Source organism: Diabrotica undecimpunctata, chromosome 1 (assembly GCF_040954645.1).
Source record: "Diabrotica undecimpunctata isolate CICGRU chromosome 1, icDiaUnde3, whole genome shotgun sequence".
Taxonomy (NCBI): domain Eukaryota; kingdom Metazoa; phylum Arthropoda; class Insecta; order Coleoptera; family Chrysomelidae; genus Diabrotica; species Diabrotica undecimpunctata.
Genome location: NC_092803.1, coordinates 179324847 through 179346668, shown reverse-complemented (window position 1 = coordinate 179346668; position 21822 = coordinate 179324847). Strand labels below are relative to the sequence as shown.

The window sequence follows — 21822 nt, the reverse complement described above, 5'->3', positions numbered from 1 at the left end:
ACTATAAAACTAATTACATTTGCGAAATATCGGTCTACTTTTACTAATGGTTTTTATAGGTTTTTTAATCGGTGTTAAATCTGCTAAAGCTAAAACGTGGTTAATTATGGTTTTAAATTCTAACAAAGTGCAAAATATCTAATGCAATAGCTTTCGTGTTACACGAGATAATTAATAATATCTATAAATGATATTAATAAACACAACTAGTAAAGTGCAATTCATTAAAAACACCATGTTCACACAATGTAACCATAAAATAACTAGGTAGTAGGATTTATTTCATTAAGTACACGATTTTTACATGCATTCAGCGGATTTTCTCTGAACTTATTTATTAAATCATTATATTAAAAAATATATTATTAGTAATAATAGTAGAGCAGTAAGCTGAATGGTTCCAAGCTGGCAAACGTTCTAAGCTGGTAATACTCTGCGGCTTCGTTTTTGCCTTGCTCAATTAAATTATTCCAAAATTGAATTCAAAAATTTATCTCAAAACGTGGTCCTTCCTTAACAATCTATCCAGCTTTCTAATAGGTCATACCCCCATCGCTCTAGACTATTAAAAAGCGCTTACTTAGTTGAATGGAAGTTATGTCATATTTTAGATGTTATCTTTCTAATTTTTTTAACATTAGATCATGGTGGCTAGCTGACGTTTAGTTCATACATCAACATCATTGTTATTTGGTAAACTTTTAATAACATTTAAAGTGTGGGTTATTAATCCAAACATATCCTCCTTTATACTGATGACACCGCCCTACTTTCCGCATGACAATCTACCGTAACGGAAGAGAGCATTCTGTATTCGACAAGGTTCAAGCACACCTCAACCTAATCAAGCACACCGACTTCATCGCTAGAAAGTGCAACAAATTGTTCCACACAATGTTCAACTGAAAAAGACTTGTATTCAGACCATCAGTGTTCTATTTGGATGTCGAATTTACAAAGACACTTAACTGGAATACCGATAATAATAAAACAAGAAAAGACACAGAACTAACCTTCTGAAAGCATTAGTCGGTAAATTTGGGAATACCAGTCATGTTACTATCCTATACACATACAAATTATCAGGTCTATTGTCAAATACATAGAAAGACTCTACTCCCCAATAAATAAAAGAACATTAAACGGAGAAAAATATGACAACGGAGAAGAAAATCTTGAGAAGAATTATGGGTAAAGATCATTATAATCGGTCAGCAATAATCTACAAAATTAGCCAATATTCCTACAATCCAAAATAGGATTAAAATTCTCAATAAAAGGTACGTTTTGAGAACTATCGAAAGCTCAAAAATCGCAAAGCAGATCTTTAAAACACTTTGCCATTGCCAAGGGCAAGTAATATCTCCCAAAAAAAGTTCAATTCCTGCCAGCTAAGCTTCTGATCTAGTAGATAGCTTACTTCCTGATGAGTACCTTGACACACTCGAATCATCCCTCCTAGAATATCGTAGGCAATAGCATGCAGTAGTCAAATATGTTGATTAAAGAGTGTTTCTGAAAAACTTGTACCGCTTAGTATTAACGAAATTGGATATCTTCCTCTGAGCAATGAAATGGGGAGAACTACTTTCCCATACTTGCTTCTAGCAAGAAATACACCACAGCCCCACACAACGTCTACTCTTTATATACCCCCCCCCCCAATCCAGACTCCAGCAAGAAATAGAGCAGCCATTTCTCCAAGAGACGAAAAAGTAAACGAGGACATCATAATTAGTTACTGAAGAGTGCTTAGAATATCATAGATCAGTCGCATAACAAAGATTGAACTTTCTGAAAGAATAGAGAAAAAAGTCCTAGTTAAAAAAGAAAAAGATCTGCAATACAAGAAACGAAATTGCTAGAAAATGGAATAAAAGACACAAATATGTAGACAGCACTATATAACATCAAAAACCAGAAAGAAAGAAATTTGGAATGGCTTGTGTAGCTTGTATAGTTTTTTAATATTGTTCTGAAGCTATTTTCTTGTGGCATTTTAAATTAATTTATATTTAAATGGGAATAAGCCACAATTAAAGGTTAAAATACGTTTATTGACGTTTCAATTTCCACTTCGGAAATCGTTCTCAAAATACAAACATTAGTAAATTAAACAAATTTTGTTTTTTGTTACTTAGTGAAAAATTCTTTTAATTTAATTTTATCTGACTCATCTATATTGACAATTCAGACATACCTTATACATTTTAAAGTAGACGACTTTAAAATGATATTGCCAATATTGTTGAGTTGCGTTCCTGGGACGACTTTACTTATAAGATAGTTCATTCGATTACATGAAATCAACTTTAACTTAAGAATATCCGTCAGAAAAGATCATAACATGTAATTCGTCTTTAAAAAGACCAATACATGCCATGATGACATGTATTTACTTGTTCTAACGAAAATTCGTTCTTGGAGGAAAAACATTTGTTAACAACTGTTTTATTAAAAAATGATTATCCTTTATCGTTTATAAATAAGGAATTTTCAACAATCGATCGAATAGAACAAAACAACTTAGAACGAGATCCTACAGCATATGCAAGGAATAATACGAGGAAAATAACAATACCATACATAAAAGGATTATCGGAAAAACTTAAAAGGATAGGAAATAAATTCAACATTTCAACAACATTCAAAACAACAAACAGGTTGAGATCTATTTTGTCCAAAACCAAACCTAACAATGAACAAGAAAGGACAAAGAATTGCATTTATAAAATACCTTGTGAATGCGATCAGTTTTATTTAGGTGAAACATCAAGACCATTAAATGTTAGAATAAGTGAACATCAATCCTATATTAAAAATAGAGAATTTGATTGATCTCAAATCTGTAAACACGCATGGGATAATGAACATAGGGTTCAATGGAATGATTCAAATATAGTCCTAAAAGAAACGGATGGTAAAAAGAGAAAAATCAAAGAAGCGGCTCTAATTATGCTAAATGAGACCAATTGTGTCGCGAATTCCTCGGCAGAATGTAGTAGGATCTGGTTACCCATATTGAAAGAGGAAGTTATTAAAAGAAAAATACCAGTATTGGTAAGTCAGTAACATATAGAGAATACATCATTTATGTTTTTCAAATAACAAACATATAAAATCGGAATTTGGTGTTTACTAAATGCACGATCAAATACTTACCATGTCGGGATAGTATTATGAGGTTTTTTTCCTGGTTTTTCCCTCATAATTTACTATGGAATCACTAACAGGAGAATTTTACTGTCATCATGGCATGTATTTGTCTTTTTAAAGACGAATTACATGTTATGATCTTTTCTGACGGATATTCTCAAGTTAAAGTTGATTTCATGTAATTGAATGAACTATCTTATAAGTAAAGTCGTCCCAGGAACGCAACTCAACAATATTGGCAATATCATTTTAAAGTCGTCTACTTTAAAATGTATAAGGTATGTCTGAATTGTCAATATAGATGAGTCAGATAAAATTAAATTATTAGAAGAATTTTTCACTAAGTAACAAAAAACAAAATTTGTTTAATTTACTAATGTTTGTATTTTGAGAACGATTTCCGAAGTGGAAATTGAAACGTCAATAAACGTATTTTAACCTTTAATTGTGGCTTATTCCCATTTAAATATAAATTGTATAGTTTTTAAACATCATCTTTCTCACTTGTATCTCTGGTAAAGAAGAATGGTTCCATGCGTTTTTGTATTTATTTTTATATTGACCACCAGTTAAATTCAGTAACAAAGAGGATAAGCTAGCTCTTGCCAACAATAAACGCTACTTTGGATACTCAGCAGTGTAATTTTAATAAAAAAATGTATCTAGGTATTCTTACACATAGTTCATTAAAATATTATGTTCTAAAATTAAACTTTTGCGCTTATAAATAGACAAACCAATTTATAATGTTATCTAAAATGTTTACAGATATTTGTCTACTTGATTACATACTTTCAGACTGCACAATTTACTTAAAATATATCTGAGTATTGCGTCATTTTTAAAACCTTTTCGTAAACTAATAATAAAAGCTGAAAAATGAAATAATAAACTATTCTGAATATCTATAGAATCGGCGCTTGAAGATTGGGAATTTGTTATTAGAATAACTGCTATTCTGTTTTACGGGGACAAGTACAATATCGATATGAAGTATCTTCTTCTTTTTCTTTTTCCTCTTTATAAGCAATTCTGCTTGTACATTGGCGGATTAATACCTTTATGGAAGGTTGTTACTCCATCTTTTGCGCGGTCGTCCGATACTTCTTCTACCGAGTGGTGACTTATCTCTGGCTATTTTGACGACACGGTTCTCCTCCATTCTGCTTATGTGGTTATTCCATTCTTTTTTTCTATTTTGTGTCCATTGATTTATACACTTTACATTACATTTTCTTCTTATGTCTTCACTTCTCTTTCGATCTCTCAGCGTATTTCTTGTAATTCTTCTCAGTACTCTCACCTCTGCAGTTTCCAGTATCGTTTGCGTTGTGGCTGTGTTGGGTCTTGTTTCTAAGGCATATATCATTATCCGTCTTACACTGACTTTATAAATTCTTGACTTCATTTCAGCGTTAATGTGTTTGTTTCGCCCTATAGTGTTATTAAGGCATCCTGCCAGTCTATTTGCTTTTTATACTTGATCTCACACTTTGTCCAGGTCTCCATAGGTAGACATTGTAATTCGAAGGTATTTTCTTTTCATTACTTACAACTTACAATATTTTACATCTAGTTGGTTCTCTGCTGACTACCATTGTTTGAGTTTTCTGAGATGAGATTGTCATATTAAATTCTTGTGCTCTTATGTTAAATCTGTGGACCAGTCTTTTCAGACTATCTTCATCTTTGGCTATTATTATTGCGTCGTCTGCGTAACAGAGTATTTTTATTTCTTTGCTCCGCATTCTGGAAAGGGATACAAGAAGAATATTAGAAGGAAAAAAAGAGAAATGTTAAATAGAAATATACAAAAAATTACAGACTATAGGAGAAGAGAGACTAGGAAATTTTACAAGGAAACCAAACGATACACTCAAGGACACACGACACGAACAACAGAATTCAAGAATAAAATCGAAGCTTAACAACATCGGCACTGCAAATCTGAAAGCTTAACAACATAAACATAACATACATTGTGATGAGCCCAACCTTTGTCTTAGTCACCAACTTTGACACCAAAATATGCAAAACACACCTTTTTTACAAAGTCAGTAATATCCACTAGAAAACTAAGTTCCTGTAGCTGGCTGTATACCATGTATCACAAAAAAAATTTTATTTAAAAATTTTTAGTAAAAGTATAGCCAAACGGGCTATATCACAAATGCAGAACGTTTTCGGAATGTAAATTCCATCATCAGTGTAACAAAGTGCACATGCTATGAGTCACTAAAATATATGGGTAAAAACCCTTTAAATGATATAAATTTACAAATATGTTACATTATATAATATTAAAAATTAAGATGTCTAAGTTACCGTTGGAATTGGTAACATGGCAACGTATGGCTCTACATCGGTTACTTGGTCCTGAGACAAAGTGTCTTCGAGAACCTGTTGATAACAACTTTTAAGTTCAACAGTTGTTGAACGTTTAGTAATAATTCATTTAACGTTTTCTTTTATTACAGCTCCAATTAAATATTTCGATTAAACTCAATTTATAGTTTTATCATTTTCTAATGAATTAGGTAACATTCAATAATACAAGATTTCTCTTATCGGTAAAATAATTTATTTTCGCAATAAAAATAGTCAACTCAACTAAAACAAATTAACTTAATATGGTAATAACAGTTACTAAATAGTATAACAACAACCAATATGTAACAAGTGGCACGTATCGACTAATACCCATGTTGTTTCCTATAAGACACTTTGGCGATGAATCCAAGTTTCTTATCGGCGACGTAGTCGACAACCCTGACGGTTTTGTGATCTGGTTCCAATAAGCTGTATCTACCCTTAACTTTGTCTCCCTCGCGGGATTCTTCTTTGCTCTTATAGTCTTTGTTCTTATGATCAGCTACGTGGAAGTCGTAGTGGTATTCTGGGTTAGCCTGGAATGTAAAACCAAATTAAAATATTATGTTTAATATGTATTGTAAGTTTCAATCTATAATACAGTATATTTTCTGTTTTCCTAATAGATCGATTTAAAATAACATCCTAATCACTTTAACAATTGTAAGAAAAGTCATTTGACCGAGTCAAACAAAAAGATCTGCCATAAAAACTGATGAGCGACTTTAAAATAATGAACTTTATTACTTATACCGTGAACTTCTATCTGATTTATTATCTGTTAATATAAGTTAATATATATTAGGAGACCCCGTGTGTTGAATTTATATTCATAACCATTTTCTGAAAAATCCTTTTTAAAAATAGAAAAAGGGATTTAAAATTCACGGAATTTATGAAAACTATGTCGGAACATGCAATCTGAATTTCTGAATAACCAGAAGAGCATAATATGTAGGTATATACAAGAACTCGTAACCAAGTTACAGTAATTTGGCCACTGCATAATATTCGACCTTGACCATAAGGTTGAAATACTAGCGCGAATATAAAATGTCAGATAACTCTTCTAAGTAATCAAAGAGATCATTAAAAACACAAAAGTGTTTTTTGTAAAATTGTTTGTAAAATTGTAAAATTGTTTTGTGAAACACAAAAGTGTTTTGTGTTTGGAAAAATATAAGTTTACAAAAACTTATATTTTTCCAATTTGCTGTATGAACTCTATAGAACTAAAGGATGACTTGAAACTTCTGACTTTATAAAGAGATTTCCAATGATTTAAACATGACGAAATGTATTGGGAAGGACTTGAGTTAACAATGAACTACACTCGCTATTATAAAATCCGGGTCATCTTGAAAATCACTGATATTTCATTTTTAACGAGCTTTATCGTAAATAATAATAACACAAATACAAACTAATGCATGTTTCTGATAATTTTTGCGGTTTCCTTTGTAACAAAGAATTACAATAGTGCCGATTTCGCCGGTAAAGTGCACACTTTGCAAAATAAACGCTACCTGTAACTGCCGCTTGTTTTAAATGTCTCATTTGTGCTTCGACTTTCTGTTCAAATGCAATGGACAAACGTTTATTATTGCCACCATTAGTGTTTATTAGTGCCATTATTAGTGTTTATTTTTTGCCAAAAATGCCTTTTACTGTTGTTGAAACGGCACAAATTGTTGCACTTGTGGAAGACGGTCACACTCAACAGCAAGTCGCAAGAACTGTTGGCGTAAGCCTTTCTACGGTTCAACGAGTGCTTCAACGCTTTCAGTAGGCAAGTTGGCTAACCAGACGACCTGGCTCTGGACGAAGAAGAACGACCACGCCACTAGATGACCGTTTCCTTGTGTTTCAAGCTTTACGAAACAGGACCTCAACTGCGGTTATGCATCAAAATCGTCCAGAGGAAGTACGAATCGCAATTTTAGTGTTGCAATAGTCAGAAGAAGACTTCGTCCTTCTTGACTATCTTCTCGGGTAATGGCTAGAGGACCGCCACTTCGCCGGGTGCCTCAAGTTGCCCGACTAACTTTTGCTCGACAATACGCGAATTGGGGAATTAACGAATGAAGCAAGTGTTATTCTCATATGAATCCCGTTTCTGCCTAACTGGATCTGATGGACGTGTAAGAGTTTGGAGGAGAACCGGTGAACGATTTTCACAAGCTTGCATTGCTCCAAGAATGCCATTTGGTGAAGGCTCGGTCATGGCTTGAGGAGGTGTATTTTCCGACTTCCACACAGAATTACCCTTCATCGAAAATGGGTCCCTAACTGCACGAAGGTACATTACGGAGATTCCGGAAGAACATGTTATGCCCAACCTGCCAGGGCTTGGATAAAACGCCGTTTTTATGCAGGACAACGTGCGACCGCACATTGACAGGATCAGTATGTAATACTTGGACAAGGTTGGAATTACGAGGGTACCCTAGCCAGCTAGGTCTCCGGACCTGAATCCCTTTGAACATCTCTGGGACAATTTGAAAAAAACGTATTCAAACCCATACACCTTCTCCTAACAACACACAGGAGCTTAAGGATCTGTTAGTGAGAGAGTGGAATAACATACCACAACATGTAATACGGAGAAAAAGTGAGAGTATGCCCCGTCGTCTGCAAGAGGTTATTAGAGCAAGGGGAGGCAATACACGATATTAGTCATTGAAATACGTTCTGTATTTTCCATTTTTTTTTTTCGTATATCTGTTTTAGCAACAATTTGATTTGTTTTCTGTTTTTTCAATAAAAACAATAAAAAACCATTTTTTTTCTTTTATGATCGCGAGTGTATTTTTAAGTAAAATTCTCCTAAGAAGGCACCTCAAAAATGCTAACCGAACTAAGATCTCTTATTTTAAAATTTATAATGACATATTTCAATTGTGGGTATAATTGAAACATGATGGAACTGGTGAAAAAGACCTTCCATGTTACTGAATGTAGTGGAAACATAGAATAATATAATATGTATATATATATATATATATATATATATATATATATATATATATATATACATATATATATATATATATATATATATATATATATATATTGTTATAATTCGTAAATATACACGGGGTTTTAAAATGAAAATTGACAAAGACTGATATCTAGATACAACCATGTGATATCAGTGAATATTAAAAAGGGACTTTACGGTGAAAATTTGTTTGTAAACAAATTCAGTGACTAAAGTTTAGATTGTAATAGATAATAAATTTAAGATATAAGATAGAAATTCTATATAAACAGATTAAAGAAAACGGGTAGGGTTTTTACAAGTGTTTGGAATATCCAAAACCAACTAACGACTCATTGTTCGGAAGCCGTTGGACAGAGAAAGTTAATTTGTGCAAAATTTGTATTTTCGAAAAAGCCAGGAGTTATAAATGTGATGCATTTCATGGAAATTAAAAAAAATATATAAAAGATATGGTACGCTAGGGTTAGAAAAAAATAGTAGAACGGGAAGTGGTAAGTTCGGTGTTTTTTTGAAAGTAGAGTAGATAGGGGTAGATAGAGTAGGGGTATCTGTTCCTTGCCGTTGGAAGAGTAACATTGAAAGTAGAAGTTTTTTAACGATGAAAAGATTAGGTTGTGTTAAAAAAGAAAATAATTTTTGTTTTTCGAAAGTGTTTGTATATAAAGAAAGTAGTAGCAGTGATGATTTCCCTGTGTGCTGATCGAGAGGAGTGGAGCAATTGATGGCAACAGCGTTTGTACAACAAAATTCATCAATAAATCGGGATAATTTAGAATCCAGGGGGGATAGAGTTTGGGTTAGGATAGGAGATCGACATTAGGTTTTGGGAGCAGATCCAAGAAAGGATATTAGCAAGTGAATCGACAAGAGGGTAAAGGTCATTTTCAGGACAATTTAGAGAGAAGTAAGGTTTTGAAATGGAACTGTAAATAAGTAAAATTTAAAAAAGTTTGTTTTGATAAATTCAGATAAATAGTAGGTTTGGGTCATTTAGTAGAGCGGATTGAATTTGCCTGCGCAGTCTCTCAATTGTTAGAATAGGGACAAAGCGATATCTATATTTGTTTTTTCTATGTGTAATACACATTTAGATTTCCTTTATTTCTGGAAGGTCTTAAAAACATAAAACAGAAGTCTGGCAACGCCTAATTGTCTCAATAAATTTTTTAATACTAACTATTTTCAACTACATTAAAACGTAACAATTGATGGATTACAACATTTTTTCACATAATGGTTACTTTATCAAGTGTTCAAAATGTGCTCCATTTGTGAGTTGACAGTACCCTAATCGATGGTAGAATGCGACTACTACATTTCTCCATGATTGTCTAGAAATTATTCGAGATTCATCGATAATTCGTTGCCTTAGCTCTGCAAGACTTGATGGTTTAGTTTTGTAAACTAAACTAGTTCAAGGATTGAAATCAGTTGAACGTTAAGGCCATTTAATTTTACCTCGTCTACCAATTTATCGTCCGGGAAATGTCTCATCTAAATAATGCCGAACATTTACACCAACATGAGCTGGAGCTACATCTTGCTGAAACCATATCTGATTAAAATTGGCCTCAAACAAGTTTCTTGGTGTAGGTACAATTTTATTTCTAAGTAACATTTCGTAACTATCTGACGTTAAATTTCCTTTGATAAAAAATGGCACAATTAACTAAGTACCTACTATACCTGATTATACATTTAATTTTTGTGGTTTTTGAGTATGGTTTTCACGCTTCCAGTGTGGATTTACGTCACTCCAGTACCTTAAATTGTGTCGATTTGCACTTCAACACAGTGTAAAGGTTGCTTCATTAGAGAAGCATATTTTGTTAACGAAATTTTTATCATTTTCAATTTTATGTATCATTACCTCAATAAACTCTAATCTAAGATCAAAGTCATCTTCACTTAATTCTTGCAATAAGTAATGCACGTAAGACTGAAGAACGACCTACATCATGGACTTGTGCAACCCTGCGTGAGAATGCATGTGGATCTTCGACAAAACTTTGCATTATATCTAAAGTTTTGTTGTCATTCATAACTCTTTTCGGTCTACCTGATCGATATCTATCTTTTACTTCTCCAGATTTTTCAAATCGCTTTACAGTTTTTTGTACCGTCACCTTATGAATGGGAGAACGGTTTGGAAAAGTATCGTTGAACAATTTGGCTACTTCACAATAAGATCTTTTTCTGTTACCATACCTTTTCATCATTAGAATAGTGATTCGTTCTTTTTCGTTAAGAACCATTTTAGAGAAGCAATTTATCTTGCAGAACTTTTCGAAATACAACTACTGTCAGTTTTAGTTAATAATGTAAATGTTAAGAACAAATGTCAAAATCACAGCATTCTACATTTAAATATTTAAATTTATATTTATATTTATATATATATATATATATATATATATATATATAGGTGTATATATTATAGTATATATCATATAGATTAGGACGAACCATGCCCTATACAAGCCTTGATTCCCTCTCAACTTCTGTGCTGGCGAGAAATCATGTCCTAATACCATTTCTACATAATACCTACTCTATCCTTCTACTTTTCCAAACCAACCAACAACCTGCGTGGCAAGCTTTGTATTTAAATGCCAAAACTCTCTCAGAATAAACAGACATTCAAAAAAAGGGCTCTCTGGCATCGGTAGATGAGAAAATGACGGAACTTTAGAAAGAACTCAAACGTGCCAAATGGAATATTATAGAAGTTAGCAAAGTCAAAAAAAGAGATTAATATTAGGTCAAATTAGAATCAGGTAACAGGTAAATCAGGTTTATATTCCACTATAAAGGGAATTGACAACTGAAGGAATAGGTCTATTTATTCACAGAAACGTACAAAAAAAACTGAACTAGAAATACACCCTGAAAAAAGAAACGAAAGAGGCAAACTGCTGACTAGCATTATATTTCAAAACATCCCAAGGCAATTAACACCTTTTTTAAGAAGAAATAGAATGGGAGACAGACGTGGATTAGTCCAGACGAAAAAATTAAAAATTAGAACAGACAAAAAACAAAAAGTTTAAGATGTAACTGTACCTACTCAATAAACTATTAGTAGTTTCGAACTATTACCGAACAGTATATTCCTAACTTTACATCTCTCAAGAAAATGTATCGCCTAGTTGCAAATAGTTTACCCTAGACAGAAATATTTATCATTAATTGACATAATTAAATATTTGTTAAAGTAACGCACCAGTGCGGGCGAGTGAAAGTACTTTGTGTATTTAAAATAAACAACACATTATGGAAATATTAATGTTAGCTAATTATTTAAATGTCGCTAGTGAAATCGTAATAATTGCTAAATAATTAATTTAGATTGGAATGTATGTTTTCATCGGTAATGATTTTGATTTGCATATTTTTTATGTTATTTCTGGTATTAACCATAAGTGAAGGCCAAAAACAAAAAAGCAGGTACGAATTTCCGTCTGGCTCATTTTTTAATGAAATGTGTAGTTGCATATTGACAGATCAAATGGAAATCGAAACTGCAAACGAAAGAGTACTATTGTTTTTGGAACCTACAATGTGAGAATTTTAACCAGTAAATATACGGAAGGAGTAGAAGAACTGAAGAAACACAACGTAGACATTGTCACACTTGCACAATTATATCCATATATACAGCGGAGTTCAAAAAGATGCGAGAGCAAAAACAGGAGTTTCCATTGTGGTCTCGAAATAACTTCTGAGATTTATCACTAATTGGAATCAGATTCATGAGAGAATATTCCGACTAGAAATAAAATTAAAAGGGTATGACTTAGCTTATGCGCCTGGTAACGAAAACTCTGACGCAGAAGAAAGTAATGTTTCTAATCAAATAAGCTACCATAAGAAAATAGTACTGCTAGGTTATGTAAATGGAAGAACTGCAATCAAAATGAAATCATATTTAAATTTCACAAAGTACAATTTGTATAGTTTGAATAATGATTCCACTAGATTTCTGTAATAGCTAGGACTTGAAAACTGTCAAAGCAACAAATAAATCAAAAATGATATGTAGAAAAAGAGGGGCTCTTCTTCTTCTTCAGTGCCTTATCCGGTCCGGATGTTGGCGATCATCAAGGCTATCATGGTTTTGTTGACTGCTCTGCGAAACAGCTCCGCTGAGGTCATCCCAAACCATTGTCGGAGATTTTTCAACCACGAGATACGACGGCGTCCCGGTCCTCTTCTGCCAAATACTTTACCCTGCATAACAAGTTGAAGAATTCGATATTTTTCTTCGTTCCGCATCACGTGGCCGAGGTACTCAAGCTTACGTTGTTTAATTAAATTAAGCACTTCTTTTTCTTTTGTCATGCGCTGTAGGACCTCAACGTTGGTGACATGGTCCACATAAGATATTTTTAGTATCCTTCTGTATATCCACATCTCGAAGGCTTCGATTCGTTTTTCAGTGGCTTGCGTCAGTGTCCAGGCTTCAACTCCATATAGTAACACTGGAAGAACGTAGCACCTCACTATCCGCATCTTGGTTCCCAAACTGAGATCACTGCAGCACAGCAAGGATCTCAACTTAATAAATGTAGACCGTGCCATTTCAATTCTGGATCTAATCTCTTGAGCGTAGTCCCATTGTACGTTGAGGGTAGTTCCGAGGTAAGTGAATCTGTCGACTCTCTGGATCTCTTCGCTACCTGCCATTAGTGCCCCGGGATCTAAATTTGTACGGCTGACAACCATGAATTTAGTTTTCTTAATATTAAGGTTCAGTCCGTATGATACGCTCACAGTTCGCACTCGGTCTAGTTAGGCCTGCAGATCGTTTAGGCTGGTTGCTAGTAACACAGTGTCATCGACGTAGCGGATATTATTGATGTATTCACCGTTCACTCGGATTCCCATGTCTAGGTTTGTGAGGGCTTCATTAAAAATCTCCTCAGAGTATATATTGAAAAGAGTCGGCGATAGCACACATCCTTGCCTTACTCCTCGCATGATCTTCACTTGGTCGGTCAGTTGGTCTTCGACCTTGACTTGAGCACGCTGGTTCCAGTATAAATTCATGATGATCCGAATGTCCTTCTCATCCAATCCTACTCTTTGTAGTGCGGTGCATGGTCATGGTCTTCTGGTGCTGACAACGGTCAAATGCCTTGGCGTAGTCAATAAAACAAATATAGACATCACAACTGACATCGCGGCATCTCTGAAGTAGGACTTGTAAGGTGAAAAGTGCTTCACGTGTACCCATAGAATTGCGGAATCCGAATTGCATTTCACCGACATTTTCTCAGGGGCTCTGGGGATAAATAAATTTAAGGAAAACACTCAAGCTAGTAAGGTATGAAAACTATTAAAAGACCTTAGCACAGGCAATAAGGAACATGGAAGTATTTCGGTAATTAGAGTAGATAAATGGAAGGTATATTACAAGTCTCTGGTGACAGGGAACAGGGAAACATTTTTGGCAGACAACAATCCACTAATTTTAATCGACGACTATACGGAAGTTGACGACATATCGCCTGCAGGAGTTAAAAAGCACACCCAGTAAGTAAAGAACAGTAAGGCGCATGGTAATATTCCGATAAAGCTAATTAAGGCAGCTTCAAGATAAGTCTTTGAAATAATGGCAACTATATTTACGTAATGTCTAAAAGGAGAAAATTTCCCAAATGAAAAAATTAAAGCAAGTATTTATTTTATCGATATATAAACATAACAGTAGGTCGGAGTGTAGAAATTACCAAGGTGTCATTATTTTGTGCTAGATTGGACGTCAATATGGAAGAATTAATAAAACTTGAATGGAAGATAATGGCACTCATGCATTCAAAACAATCTGAAAAAAATACAACCATCCAAACTTGTGTAGACTCTAGAAGTCATATGATAGTGTACCACCCTAGCAACTGCTGACAGTGGATTGTAAAAATAAAGTGCATTAAACACACAATTATAAAAGCTGTGCAAAATTTATACCTTGATGCGACAAGTAGTATAAAGATGGATGCAAAATTAACTCCACTTTTTCAGTGTCAAATGGACTGAGACAAGGTTGTTGTATTGCTCCTACTGTGTATACTTTGTATACTTATACATAAATAAAGCTTTAGTAGTCTGGAAAAAAATGCGACGGTATGGGAATACCATTAGTAGACACGACACTGTATACTCTTTTATTTGCTGACGATCAGTTTATGATGCGAAAATTGCATAGTTGAATGAATATGGCCTGAAAATGAATCTACAGAAAACAGAGTATAATATGGAGATCGGTGATCCTAAAAAAGATTTCAGGCTTGAGAATTGTGTGGGTAAAAATTGTAAGGATTTTAAATATCTAGGTGTCACAGTCTCTAATATAAGAACCTCTGATGTAGACGTTAATAATAAAATAGCTCAAGGTAAGAGAGCTACAAGAGAATTGAACCCCATATTACTGAATGATTAAGTTACAAGAGACACTAAATGTCTGATTTGCAAGGCAATAATAGAAAGAGCATGGATCTAAAGACTAGATACTAAATAATAAATAAAGAGAAAAATTAAAGGCTATAGAGATGTATTACTGGAGAAGTTAATGGATTTACAAGTACGCCCAGGAAATGATAAGATCAGTAGAAGGCAACATTCTCGATACTATTAATAAAAAGCAGTTTACGAAGTATGGACACCTCCAGAGAAATGAAGAGAGTGGATGGCCGAGAAGAGTGTGACGGTGAACTCCGGGACTCCAGGAAGGAAGACATGAAGACAGCCTTAGAGGACATGAAATGTTAAAATGACTAGACTGACAGAAATCGCTGGCGCAAAGGGAGAGAAAAACGGCTTGAGCTGTAACAGACTCATTATGTAAAATTGCATATTATAAACAACAGATAAAATAAGGTAAACAAAATATGAAATAAAATTTAAATAGTTTTTTTAGCCAATTCGTTTTTTTTTAGATGAGTTCCATCACTACATATTGAAGTAAGTGATATGATATGTGGTAGGGATATAATAAAAATTTACGTACACTTTACTACTTTTTTAAGGATATCCATAAACGTTTTGTTGACCTTTATTGCATTTTATTAAATAAAATATACTCCTAGTTTTAGACTTAGATACAAATATTGCCATCATTATGTCTAGATCTAAGCCCAATTGAACTAGTTTCGCAATTAAAAAAATTGTTGGCTCAAGAAAGTTTGGCCACAATTACCTGTGGAAGATAAAAGTTACTTGAAGATACTATCGAGAAATATTCGGATATATTTGATTAGATATTTAGTTAAAGATACTATTGATAAAATTATTTTCAGATCAAAGAAGTTTTTTACTTAAAGCATTAAGTTGTAACTGAGATCTAAGGCCGATTGAATTAATTTGCACTTAAACAATGTCACAAAAAGTCAACTTTAAATTAACTTATCTTACTGCATTACATGAACAATTTTTGATAAATTATGTGTAATATTGGAAACAGTTTATGAGAAAGTAATTTGAATTAAAGATAATTTTGTCCCAAAAGAACTTTTATCTGAAATAGTTTTTAATTAAATTATAGTGTGTTAATGAAAAAGCAGTCAAATTAAAGACTTTTTAACGCTCAGACATTGTTATAGTGATAATAAATTATGTAGCGACCAAGAGTTGGGGATTATTGGGGATCTTGTATGCTGCATAGTAACGCACTGTTTAGATAATACCAAATAAATTTTTGATCCATTGACAACACACCGTAAATTATTTCCAGACATTTCCCTGTATGAAAAGCTTTGTTTATATTATTGTGAAAGCATAGAATGCCTTACTTATTAACCTATACTTACCTTGATATGGATTACTTTTTCGTAGTGAACGTCAACTGGGGTCTTAAAGTCAGAACCGGTAAAACCGATTGAATCATCATGTTTTCCGTATTCCCTTTTGATTTCGTATCCATGATTATCTCCACCATTCTCTTCCTGTTTATTACCGTGGCCATAACCACCTAGTAAGACTACTTCGTGTCCACCTCCCAAGTTTCCGCCATATCCACCATAACCACGTTCTTCTAAAAAATAACACGTTTATAAAATATTTAAGTTATTTACAATTATTATTTGTAAATATTTATTTACATCATGTATAACATTCAATAAAGTTAGAACATAGTTTGTAGTAGCAAATAAAGGTTTGACCAATAAATAACGAGATAAATGGTATTAAAACAATAAATCAGTTAAGAGATGAAATGTTTAGCATTAAAACCAATAAGTAGGGGAATAAATGGATAAGGAATGCAAACGAGTAATCAAAGAGAAGAATGAAGCATATTTAAAAATAATCAACAGAAGGATTACGAGCAAAAATGAAGAATATCGAGAAAAGATATAGATATAGAATAGAGAACAGGTACACAAAAAATTTTACAAAGAAGTTGACACAAAAAGAAAAGTTTTTAAGCCACAAGCGTACCAAATCAAGACTCATAACAGAATTCTTTTGAAAGAAAAGTAGAAGTACTAAAAAGGTGGTAGGAACACTTTAGTATTCTAATTAATGGAGAAAGTAGAGCTGAAGGTAGATATGATATAAAACTAGAACAGGAGAAAACTGAGCTACCAACTTCATCAACTTTGGAAGAAATGAATAAAGCAATTCCGTCTCTAACCAGAAACAAGTCACCCGGAGCAGATAACGCACCCGCAGAAATATTTAAATGTGGCGGTCAAACATTTCTAACTCTCTTTTGCAAACTATTAATACAGATATAGCAAAAATGCCTTTTACCAGAAGATTGGAATACTGGAACTATATGCCCGATATCCAAAAAAGGAAACATGCTTGACTGTTCCGAATTTAGAGGGATTTCTCTTCTTAATACGGCATACAAAACTTTGTCACTGATACTTAACGAACGATTGACACAGTATACTGACAATATAATATGATATTAATATAATGAAATAAAGGCTTTATTAATATAACCTAGAGATACCTCCAATCTTGGTTCTTTACTGCTTAGCAAAGCCGCAAAATCATGGAATCATAGATATTAATAGAAAATTCCAAATCTAAGGTAAATATTCGCAAAGTAAAGAATTAAAAGCATTACAAAAATTGGTCAAATCTGATAAATTACATAAAACATAAATATTATATATCAGGCAGATAGCCAAGTGGGCCAGAACGGATTTCACTGTAAATGACGTAGTGGTCGATGGTTCATACCCTGGCCAGAAAGCAATACAGCCAATGCAGTAGTGTAAAATTGAAAGGATATGCTATTTATATGGGATTACGCTGGTGTATCTGATCACTCTATAGATGAGCAGTACGGCAAGATATTGAGGCTTACGGCTCGGTGTTATTTCTTCATAGATCCCTAGCGGAAGAGTAAGCATATGTTTTATTGATCTAGTAAAAGCTTTGACCCTCTTCAATTTACAAATGTCTTATCTACAATAAAGTAATGCAGTATAAATGTCGTATAGAAAATCAAAGATAAAACCAAATGCAAGCAGAGATAATTAAAGAAATTATTTAACCAATACCTGCTGATACACGGATCCGCCAAGAAGAGGCATTAATCAATATTCAATATAATTACTATTTAGTAATAAGAAAATTACTTAGAGTGAAAGAATATAAAATACGAGATAAGGAAAATATTAACATTGTTACAGTGATAGGAAAACGTTTAAAATTAATATCACACCAAACTCATTTGAATCATATAAATCACCAGATCCAGTGAGTTTATCCAGTACTTCTACACGATGGGATATGACCTTTTGTATAAAAAATGATGTATAATACTACAGGTTAGCTGAGCTACATACAAAAAGCATGGAGGCTAATAGGGATGGCATTTATACCTAAATCTTTTAAAATCAGACAGAAAAAGCTAAGTGCTGAGACCCATACGTCTGATGTCATTTGTACTTAAAACACCCGATATGCAACCATATAAGGGATAGTAAATTGAGAGTCCAATAAATCAGAGACAGTATGCGTATTGAGCAGGACTCTTTAAGGAAATTGCACTGCACCATTTCATACAGACTACGTAGAGTACGTTCTGGAACATTAAGATGTTGGATTCATTTCTCCATATAGAGGAAACGTTCAACAGCACCTCATACAAAGCAATCACAAGAGCAATTCGTCCAAAATAAATATATGAAAACGTTATTAGGGGATACAGTGTTAGCACAAGTAACGAGAGGCTGTTCGCAGGGGGAATTTTATTTTATCTCATGTTAAATCTGGTCATGAATGTACTGATAGCTAGAATTAGTAACCATAGGCATCATATCCTAGGCTATTTGGATGGCCTGGCCATCTTAACGATAAAATGCAATATGCTCTGACTGTAGTTACAGACTGGACTTCAAATGTAGGACTTAACATAAGCCCTCAGAATTTCAATATCATGAAATTGACCAGAATTAAGTTAGTAAATTATATTAGGGCAATATTAGACTCAAGGCTTACTTTAAATCAATAGATACGGTAATTACAGTAATGTCAGCCAGATGCACTTATGAAAATAAGTGGGATTTAAAAGCAGACATGTTATATTGGATGTATAATATGGTGACAAAACCAACAATAACATACACGCCACTGGTTTGTAGGCCAAAGGTGCAGCAATAAAATGCCATTCTCAAACTAAGCAAAGTGCAAAGACTTGCTTGCCTTGGAATTATAGAGGCTATTATTAGCACATCAACGGTAGCTATGAAGGCCCTACTGGACCTTTCTTCTTTATATTATATTATAGACTATAATGGATATCGGATAACGGATGGTATCCAGATACAGGTATAAAGTAACTTTCTAAGTGGACCTTGCCCACGAAAGAGATGAGGCTAGGACACTGGGGATAAAGGGAAATACAACCCAGGCTGCAAGGTGGTACCTGGTATGCAGAGGAATTTAAAACTGGAGAAGAGTTGGGTGCAGAAATATTCGGTAAAGAGAATATGCCTCTGTATTTCAGGCAGAGATTTTTGGAATCTTGCAGTGTGCAGATAAATATATGCACAGATGACCAAGTAGCCATAGTTCTCTTAGAAGCCCTAATGTAGAATCTAGACTAGTGTCTTCTTCTTCTTAGAGTGCCATATCCCTACGGAACGTCGGCGACTACCATGCTTATAATATTTTTATACTGATCTCGGTCTTGCGCTACGTGTAGCAATTGGTCCGCTGTCAAACCTGTCCACTGCCGCAAATTCCTCAACCAAGAGAGTTTCTTCCGTCCTATCCATTTCTTTTCTTCGATTTTACCGTTGAGAATTAGCCGAAGGAACTTATATCTTGGTCCTCTGATTATATGTCCAAGATATTCTAGTTTACGCCTCTTAATAATATTTAATAGAGTTTGTTGATGTCCTATTCTTCGAAGAACTTCTTCGTTTCTGGTTCTGCTAGTCCATGGAATGTGTGGGACTAGTGTGGGAATGCCCAAAGGAACTTTACAGACTGGCGAAACATATTGGATCTAAAGGCAACATAACTCACTACGAAAATATACCGGGTAACACACAACAAAATGTATATTAGAAACCTGCTCTATTAAAACATGTATGTCTAAGACATGTAATAATAGACCTGAAGTACTGCGAAAGGCAAGCACGAATCAGCTCAGAATCATACCAGGCTTCTCTACTGGTCATGCGCCAGTTAATGCATTAAATCGGATATACTACTTAAAAACTACCAAGTGACTCCAAAAATATATGGTACACATTCACTAGAACTGTACAAGCTAGTACAGGATTCCAGAATTCTGGAATGGGAGCTAACTAGGACGGCTTTCATGAAAAAAATTACATTAAATCTTCTAATATTATGGTTGAGGTTTCTCAAAAAACTAAAAATAAAGGAATTAGTATTAAGCAAAAAAACGTAATCGAAGTATTTGGGTATATAAATAGTAGATGTTGCTGATACTGTGAAAAAAATGTGTAAACAAGATAATATGAAATGGCATATAGTAGAGAATTTGTACCAGAAACATTATAAATCAAAACACTACTAAAATTAATATAAATTGACTCGGTTCATAGGAAAGACATTCTTAGACAGAACATAATATTATTATTTGGGTATTACAAAGAAAAATAGGGTAAGAATGAACACATTAATAGAATGAAAGATGGAAAAGTGGTGAAAATGGCACGAGACAAATCACCAATACTACATCGAATGCTGGGTCATTTCCGAACAGAGGAGAGCGATAAGATAAGCACTCAAGATACCGAAGAACAGAATATTTGACTAAAATCATAAAAGAAGAAAAACTAGAAGAAAAGAGAACAATATGTAAAGAAAATAAAATAGCTAACCAAAAATATTAAAAGTGGGTCAACAGAACTAATTAACTAAACATCAAAAGAACGAGATCCACATCCTTATATATCTAAGAAAATACAAATATATATTAATATATTATATATAATATAATATATTACCAATAGAATGCGAGTACATTATTGTCTTACCATGTTCTTCCTCGTGATCTTCACTTCCTCTGCTTAAACCAATAATTTGATAACTTAAAGCTTTATGACCTCCCAAATCTCCCCCGGAGGAGTGATCGAGGTATTGAGGGGCCGCGCAAGTAATCGCTACCAAAGAGAAAAGTATCTAGAAACAAAAAAAATTATTTCAAAATATTTAAATTTTAAAAATAAAAGAAATAAAATTGTTATATAAAAAAATGTAGATATTTTTATATAAGGCACTTTTGAACATAAATTTATAAAACTAAACAAATACCTAGCCTGTTTAGCATATACCTATGTTGAAAAATATAACGTAGAATTAATGGAAACTGCATAGTATAGGAATATAATGTGTATTTAGAATCAAACAGTAAAAGAAGACAAGCAACATGTACTGTTTGATTATAGGAGATCTAAATAGAGAAATAAATATTAAAAAAGAGATAGAAAGAAAAAGAATAATGTTCATTATAATAATCTTTTTGAAAAAGGCAAAATAACAAAAAGAACATATTTAACACAGTGTACTTCCTTGTTTTTACCCGGAGCAGAAATATAAGTTACGAAGTGCAATAAATACTCCCAATACAAGTAGATCGAACCATTCGAATTAAGAATGATAGAAGAAATAAGAACATAATATACAATGGTTGCATTCCCATCATATTGTACACGATAGAAAGAGAAAAATCTCAGATGAGTTTCGGGTTGAGGTGATCATCTTTGTTCTGGACGAACAAGATAGATATAAGAGCATTTGATAGCATTGTAACGCTCTAGTTTAAAAAGTGAAAGAGTGACAAACTTAAGGCCTTAATC

General features: G+C 33.5%; 2 protein-coding genes across 6 annotated transcripts in view; one reads left to right on the top strand and one right to left on the bottom strand.

Annotated features, from left to right (window-relative positions):
* The window catches only part of Glut1 (Glucose transporter 1), a 481871-nt gene that overhangs the window by 404808 nt on the left and 55241 nt on the right, over positions 1-21822 (top strand). The window lies entirely within an intron of this gene.
* LOC140432634 (uncharacterized) overlaps positions 5730-21822 on the bottom strand; it is a 42261-nt gene continuing 26168 nt past the window's right edge. For both annotated transcript variants that reach the window (XM_072520667.1, XM_072520666.1), the window contains exons 2-4: positions 21001-21145; positions 16336-16559; positions 5730-6062 (exon numbers count right to left, since the gene is read on the bottom strand). In XM_072520667.1, the coding sequence (XP_072376768.1) occupies positions 5850-6062; positions 16336-16559; positions 21001-21145 (582 nt within the window). In that variant the 3' untranslated portion in view covers positions 5730-5849. The remainder of the gene's footprint in view (positions 6063-16335; positions 16560-21000; positions 21146-21822) is intronic.